Source organism: Pollicipes pollicipes, unplaced genomic scaffold (assembly GCF_011947565.3).
Source record: "Pollicipes pollicipes isolate AB1234 unplaced genomic scaffold, Ppol_2.1 Scaffold_4881;HRSCAF=5763_pilon_pilon_pilon, whole genome shotgun sequence".
NCBI lineage: Eukaryota > Metazoa > Arthropoda > Thecostraca > Pollicipedomorpha > Pollicipedidae > Pollicipes > Pollicipes pollicipes.
Window position 1 is genome coordinate 18,404,706 of NW_023596576.1, and position 8,291 is coordinate 18,412,996.

General features: G+C 50.2%; 1 protein-coding gene across 1 annotated transcript in view; it reads left to right on the forward strand.

Annotated features, from left to right (window-relative positions):
- The window catches only part of LOC119100075 (extensin-like), a 12,255-nt gene extending 6,271 nt beyond the window's left edge, over nucleotides 1–5,984 (forward strand). Inside the window, exons 5-6 of the mRNA XM_037223189.1 lie at nucleotides 5,425–5,659; nucleotides 5,696–5,984. Coding sequence (XP_037079084.1) covers nucleotides 5,425–5,659; nucleotides 5,696–5,984 — 524 coding nt within the window. The remainder of the gene's footprint in view (nucleotides 1–5,424; nucleotides 5,660–5,695) is intronic.
- Nucleotides 5,985–8,291: the final 2,307 nt, after the last annotated feature.

An 8,291-nucleotide genomic window follows, 5' to 3' on the forward strand; every position in this document is an offset into this window, starting at 1 on the left:
TCTATCATCGGCTGCTGGTTCCATTACCCCCAAGCCGTCCCCCGCCAGGTGCGATTGTCATAGTGAAAGAGCGGCACACTCATACGTAATGGGCACGTGGATGAAACATTTATCAAGCATATTTGTACTTCGATGACGCATAAGGTGATGCGGGATGTACTTGCTTCGGGCATGCGTTTGCACATAATCTGTTCGGGCCACACCAAAGGGACTATTCTCAGACCCTCGTCAACTGAAATGGTCGCAAGACAGGTATCGCGTGACTAAAAAACACTAGACTACCCTCTCCCATATATCTGTTCATATCCCCGTGAACCTGAAAAGACCCTGGCAGCCAAGTTGAAGACTTTCTTCAATTAACTTATATTCCAACGACTTTCACCACTATACACGTGAACACAATATCAGTTGCAATGCGTGATGACACATTACAACTTGGTATTGGTTCCGACCCCATCACACAACCATTGCAATACCGAAATGCTTTTCACCTTGATAGAAAGCATCGAAGGCTGCTAGTTTTACTTCACCGAAAATATCATTGCTCGTTCAGGTGTTCTCCTATGGGGTCTTGTTCGCTGTATAGAGAACGTTTCCATGGATAGTGCAGCGGTACATAAGTTGTTCTTCAAAACATCGAGAACGGGAGTTGTTTGGCGTTCAACGTACAGGAAGCGTTTCCGACTTGGCTGACGAGAACATGCTTTAGGGACCAAACATCCGGAGTTCCTACGATTGCTGTGCATTGGCTGAGTGACTAGACGTACGCGCGACCGTAGAAATAGTCGCCATCCGAACGTTCTGACCCATTTTGTCAATTGTAGATCAGGCGACATGGTCTGCTCGCCACCTACGGGAGGCCTCACTGGGAGTACCCCTTCGCCCGTTGGGCTCGGAAGCTCCTGGTGCTGCCCCTGGTGCCCGCTCGCCACCTTCACACGGCTTGGGAGCTCCTCCTAGACCCCAACGTGCCTGAGGTGACGGGAGTTGCGAAGTTGCGCCCTTTTATGTGGTCACTGCATTCTTGACCATTATGAGTGCCGACAACGGTCCCACATTCTGACAGCTCGCTTTACATAGATGTTTGGTAATGATGAATGCCTTCTCTAATTACGATTCAGTTCGTATCACGTACATGGGGACCTGTTAATCATATAAAAGCAAATTCTCAGCACGTTCATATCAGCTTGTTATCAATAGTGTAGCTGACTGAGTATCACTGAAGCCATGAAGTCCTGCTGAAGGTGAGGAAGTCCTGTCTGAAAGGATGTTGCAATGCAAATCCATACTCCGTAGCAAAGCTCCTTAATTTCACGCAAATCTTCCATGAATCTGAACCCACGTTTCCAAGCGATGTTTCGGAAATCGTTTTCAACCATTCCGTTTTACAGGTAGAGCCTGAGCTCGGGCCGCAAGTGGCCCGCCTCAAAGGCATACATGGCGAGGCAGTGGCGCGCCCGCCGGCCGACCGCCATGCCATGGCCTGGAGCGGCGTACAAACAACGACGCAGTCGTTTTTCGCTGGCTAGGTGCCAGCACCCCCGCAGCCTACCCCAACTTCTGGCAGTTCGTAGCCAAGGCCAACGACGTAAGTACTTCATATTTTGTCATGCCTGGATCTGCGACTGTTTGTTAGAAATGATTATCGCACGTGATGGAAAGCTTAAAAATGTTGTACCTTAACACGTTTGCTTGAAACGGCTGAATATCTCAGCCAATATTCCTTATGCTTGGTATTTGACCCGTGCACTGATAAGGGCGTATATCTTCTAGTAACGCTTGTTATGATAACTTCAGAATGATTGTAGTTGTACACAAATTTGCAATTTCTTACCAAACACCATTTTGGAATGTGCAGTTACATGTAAGGGCACGGCTCATGGCAGGTCAATGGCCTTCATAGGTTTTGACTACATACGTTGAACCGAAACTGTCTTGAAAATCATGTTCGTTGGTAATGTGCTGTGGTATGGTTTAATTTTTCCTGTGAAGATATTTTTACCCAGCGTTGTCACTACCTGAGCTACATATTGTTCTCTGCTGGCATCATATGTCACCGGCCTTGTTGACCTGTACCCAGCTTTCAGGGGTGTATCTCTAGTTAATATATCTAGTCTAGTATATCTCTAGTGAATGCAAGAATGACATTCGCTTCTAAATTTGACAACGTCCGGTTTTCAGCCGCAACGCCACTTTCTCCGAAAGTTCACCATTGGTCATTGTCCAGTTGACCTTTATTTCGAAATGGTATTACAGGACGCCCAACCAGCACGAAGTGTTTGCTTTCATTCGTATTTGGACTTACGTGCGGTTCCCTCATCTGCACGTGACTTGAGATAAAAGATCATCATGGACTACCGTCCAACGTCGGCATTGAAAATCAGCTTACCTGATAGCGAGCTGGCCCGTGTCAAACGCCGGCAGTCCATGGTTATGGTGCGAAGCAGCATCGCGGCTTACCTAATTGTGAACTGTTGTAATTGTAATTGTAATTGCGAACCCTCAGCTGTTGCATTGTGAAGATAGTGACAATTCCCGTGTTATTGTATGCAGCTAAAAATAAGTTGAGTTCGGACTCGGCTGAAACACGGCATTCTAAAATTTGTGCGAAATTGTACTGACCACCTAAAACGTACCATAGGTCTGTCAGATTCACACCTGCTCTCAAATCTCTGGTCGACAGGTATGCTCATCTATCCTCAGTTCTGAGTTGACGTGCAGTCCGTCAGCGCGTGGTTCAACTCTTCCTCCTGATGTGCTTACAGCGGCAGTCCATCGCCAGCACGAACAGCAACGCCAGGGCTGCAGAGCTCGGCGTCCTCCATCCCCATGTTCGTGCGAGGCGTGAGCCGAGCGCCATAAACGTTCGCCCGCGGATGCTAGTGGCGAGAGTAGACGCCGGCACCCGGACGGTAGCCAGGTGCCTTGAGGCGGCAAAGCATCTGTTCCGGCGTCACACAGCAGTGGTGCGGAATATCGAACCGCTTGGTGGTGGCGAGCATGTAAGTGTTGCCAAGGCGTCTTCAATGTATTGCCTAACTAGGGCGGGCTCGATGAGCAATGTTGTTCTTATCTCGGACTGGAAGCGAAGTGCCACGGACGAGTCCTGGCATCCCGTGCAATGCCACCACACTTGTCTTGTAACCAACCTGACTTGCAAGTCGGTTGCAAAGCAATATTCTAACAGAACACAGGTGGGTGTTGATTTTATGATATGAGCACAACGCCGCGAGATATTCTACACCGCGGATGCAGTCAGCAGAAGCCCGGCCGCGCCGACTGGACAATTCGAGAAACTATTGCAATAACGGCACGTGGCAAACTGTTGCAGGTTGAGCCGGCTTTCATTGTTGAAGGCGCAGCATCCCTTTTTACTTCCGCGCGTCAGAATGCAACCTGAATCTGACGGCAAGGCCATCAAAAGATCGCATTCCCATTGTTAAGTCCGTGAGGGATACCGGCCGCAAACATTTTGCTCTTCCGTGACTCCCTTATACAAGTCGGAGGAGCTAAAGGGGTGCTTTGTACGTTTTAGCGAGGCGAGACTTCGTGGAAGGTGGTCACCTGAAAGTGCCCGAAGTCCAGTGTTGTACCCATCTACGTGTTGCTGCATAAGTTTCCCAGCGTCATGGGCCAACACGCGCGGACGGGGTTCGTCTGTCTGTTTAGGTCTGTCTAAACGCACCAAAATGACGGTGACCAATGGCTATATGTGACCTGCTTGGGCGTGTAAAGTGTTGGTCTCGAGGTCCTACATGTTATGCAAACATTTGGCTAGCCGGTCGGCTAGCCAATGAACAGCTGCTGCGTAAGCCGCTGTCTTTAGCCTTTGGTGTGCGAGGCACTTGCGCTGGGTACATCCCGCGATTGTGATTGGTCTCCAAATTGGCAGCCTTAAACGTTACACGCTTCAAACCCCGGGAATATCGTCTCTAAGACGGCGGTGCCTTCACATACCAAGATTGAGGTGATCAGTACTGAGATGTAACCTGCATACGCTTGCGATAGATTTAACTTGAGAACATCCAAGTCACGGAAGCATGGACCCAGGGACTAAACATTGGGCGAATAGAGATTTCAACAGGAGGCATTAAAATGTGTCGCATTTAGCTTTTGTGAAAGTGCCAAACGTATACGCTCGGTGCTCAAGACTGTCTTTCAGTCGCTTTTCGGAGATTGGTGGTGGCATAATTATAGGTTACGGTTTCGACTTCCGTCTATACCTGCCTTTACTTGGTGCATGAAGTCAATTATTCAACATGCGCTTTGTCCTTGGTATACCAAAATGAGCCCATACCACGTTTAAGCCGTTTAACCGACCGCCCGCTACGGGAGTTTGCTGATCTTCACCCTGGGAAGGAGGGAGGGGCAACCTCAGTTTGCTCACCTTGGCCGTGAGAAGCAGTGAGAGGGAAACCCATAGGCCGTCCTTAATATTTTAAGGCTAAACAATGTACCCCCAACAGAAAATGATATTGGAGCACTTCGCCAAATTTCATCGCATATGTGTGACCTGACAATAGTAAATGTGGCTTTTCACGGGTCGCATCACGTGACTTACATCAAATTATTGTTTTTGTATTCATATTCCAATGTTGGAACGAAGCAGGGTACGACCACGTACAAGACGGTGTTGAATAACACTTGAAAGGCCCTGTAGCAAAGCGTTCTGGTGCATATCGGCACATGTGATTCCTTGTGTGTCATGTCTGGTCAAAGGGGGGGGGGGGGGTCTTATTGCATTGGGTCATTCGACGTTATCAAGGGCAAAAAAACGGCATCAATGGGGAAGATATGGTTCGAGAAGCCTTCAAAGGTTGCAGCACATACGCCATTTGGTTTTAAAATGGTTCGGCTTTAAAAGAGGCAGTCAGTCGAAAACGCCAAGTCGTGGCCTGGCTTTACCTTGGGTGGCCTGACCTTAAAGACACCGGAACGATACTAATGCACCTCAGATTGAGCCGAAGAAAAAGAGGTCTCCAAAACTGGCTGTGGAAAGCATTTCCCGGGGAATTAAACATTTTTGTCACTGCTGAGGGAAACGTCACTGACATGACCTTGAAAGGCATGTCATAGATCATCGCCCGTCGCGGCTAGCAACATCATCCGTGTGCAAAACGTCAAAATGCATGGTGACTCAGCTACCCAAAATATTACCAACCGTGGTTACCACCGTTCGCAACTTACGACAGAAAAATGGCTTCTGAAGCCCTCCATGTCCCTCGTAGAGCGAGAGTTTCCAGTTAGTTAAGGGCTTATCTTCGGTTGTAATGTCTACCTTCTCGCTTACAACCAGGTTGTAGCAGCAGCTGCCATGGCTGGAGGAGCCTTCCCGGCCGCCGGAGCTGCCGGAATCGCCGGAGCTGCCCAGGCCGCCGGAGTCGCCGGAGCCGCCGGACCTGCCCAGGCCGCTGGACCCGCCAGAGTGGCCCAGGCAGCTGAAGCCGCCGAAGTCGCCGAAGCCCCCGGACCTGCCCAGGCCGCTGGACCCACCAGAGTCGCCCAGCCGGTCGGAGCCGCCGGAGCCCCCAGAGCCGCCAGGGCCACTCAGGCCGCTGGAGCTGTCGCGGCCCCCGGTGCCCCCGGAGCAGCCCAAGAAGCCCATGCCGCCCGAGCCCAACAAACCGCCGGACCGTCCAGAGCCGTCGGAGCCGCCCAAGCCGCTGGAGGCCACGGAGCTGCCGGAGCTGCCCAGTCCCCCGGGCCATCTGGAGCCGCCCGAGCCGCCCAAGCCGCCGAAGGCCACGGAGCTGCCGGAGTCGCCCAAGCCCCCGGACCGCCCAGAGCCGCCGAAGCCGCCGGAGGCCACGAAGCCGGGCCACCCGCCGGAGCAGCTGGTGCTTCTGGAGCTTCCCAGGCCGCCGGAGCCGCCCCGGGCGCTGGAGCGGCTGGAGGCCATCGGAGCCCAGGAGCCGTCCCAGCCACCAGAGCTGCTCCCGGAGTCGCTGGAGCCGCCCCAGGTAGAGGCCATGATGGCTTGTTGAACCAGCGCAGACCAGGAAGTTTAAGCGAAGTGGTCTGTCGTAGAGGACTCATAGTTCACTTGTTAAATCCGCGCTGTACGAAATCGTGCTACATTGGCTTCCGATGACGCGCATAAACCATCTGTTTCGACACACTTCAAATGCCTGAAGTGGTCCTTTCTTTTAAAAAAACAGGGTTCGTTAAAACAAGAACCACTGTGACTCCAGGATAACATTAGTATAACACAACTTCAGTAATGAAGCGCCGACTGAAGTTTTGACATACGAAATCGATGAGGGTGCATAAAAGCAGCGGGAGCACTGGGAGAGTGCTGTCACTTTGCGAGGGCGCAATACAATTGGAAAATGGAACACAAGCAAGTCGCCGTTATTTCTGAGCATAACACCACTCGAGGAGAGACGATATCTACAAAATGTAATGACAAGTACTCAATCCCTAACCCAGATGTGCTCGCAACTTACTATTGACACGAACGACACAACAACGCAGGGTCAGCACCTACAGCTGCTGATGAGATCCGGTGCTTGACACATGTTGGTGCGGAGATCACACCTGCATTGTTAATAATTACGAGCTTTTTGCCACGTTGAAATCAAACGATTGGTTTAGTGCTGAGTGTCGTGAAAAATACCCATCAGTGTTTTCCAATTGCGTCACAATTGAAATACCTTTGGTCTTTTCCTGGAAATGCGGTTGCAAAATTCCTGCTAAATATCTTATTAGATCTGTTTTTGCTTCAGCGAAATTACACCCAGATACATGCAAGGAATGCACCGCTTATCAGTAAAGAAAATCACGCCGACAAAGTAACAGAGTTCTTTTCCTTTTGCACATCATCGGTCACTTCTTGCTCAATCAGGGATGTAGTTACGCGAAATGACGTCAGGCAAAACGGTCCCTTCGCTAAAATCGAATCTTTCTTAAATGTAATATAACTTCGTCAGTTAAAAAAAGCAAAATTGCTTGCAGGGTCTGTTCGCGAGCCTCCCCCTACGTTGCTTTTATCGAACGACTTAGCTCTCAGCTCGCATGCATGCGGTTGAACTGATTGCATGCACTAGAAACAGGACATTCATGCTAAGAAATGGACCCATATTTGCTAAATACATATTAGTAAGCCACAGAGCAATTACGGTTTAGCGCGCAGAAGATGAGCAGGGCATTCATGCTGCATGCAAAAGGCTGCATTATTCTTAAGAACCAATGTACCATGGAGTAGAAATGCCACTTGGTTCACAGAAGTTTTGAAGTGTTAGCAAAGCAGCAGTTTGGTGAACATGTTGAGGCCACGGTGAATGTAAGGAGCGAGGGCGTAATGAATGTGATTAGAGCTAATAGCTCCTTGTGGGAATCCGGATTCAAACCCTGCTGCGCCATGGCCACCAACGTTGGCGTCTGCAGGCGATGGCGCTCCATACAAAGTGGACAGAGCGGTATGCTTTGTCCGGACAACGAAAGTGTAGGTTTTTTGACATACAACGAAGCAAATACTCTTTTGCCTGACTTCGTCATGTGGGTCACCACTTGTCGTTGGCGCGTCGAAGGTGTAAATTGGTAGCGAACAGCCGGAATTGCTTCCACGTGGAGCGGGTCCGGAGCTCGGTGAGCACACATTGCGCCGATTTTCAACTTTTTGTAAGGAACCATGTATGACTAAAAAACAGATGCAGGTTTAAGCGGGGAGGGGGGGGGGGGAGAGGGGCACTTGGCGTGAAATCCTTTGATTTGTGCCCCAAATTCAAATTCCGGATTATTTTCGTACAAATAATGCAAATCCGAAGCAAACCAGCAAATCAAACAGCAGCCACGAGCGTTATGCACTTTATGCTACGGACAGCATCTTGGCACAGCACGCATTTGTTTTCTGGATTATGTAATATCGTACACTGTGCCCAATACTTTCAGCTCTGGCCAGGCACTCAGCAACAGTGCGAAAGCTTAACAAGAGAGCTTGCGACAATTTCGGTTCCAACTTAAAGGCATGGAGCAGAAATTTGGTACATGGGTCGCGTATGATCAGACGTTCTGTTCGGTGGACCCAAATTTTCCTGACGACCAAGAGGAAAGCATCGTCGAGCCGCAACGCAAGTAGACAAATAGACGATCCACGGCCGCCTTCACACAGGCACAGCAAGAGTGTGGTGAGCGCAGGGCAGGATGCTACAGGCCTCTCCTAAGAACGGCAGCGACACAGAGCCGAAAAGGAATTGAATGATATGTGTCACTGGAAATGAACAACCGGACCGCATACCGGGCTTTCCGAGCGCATGTAGTTTCTCGCACTTCGGTAGATGGGGCTAATCATA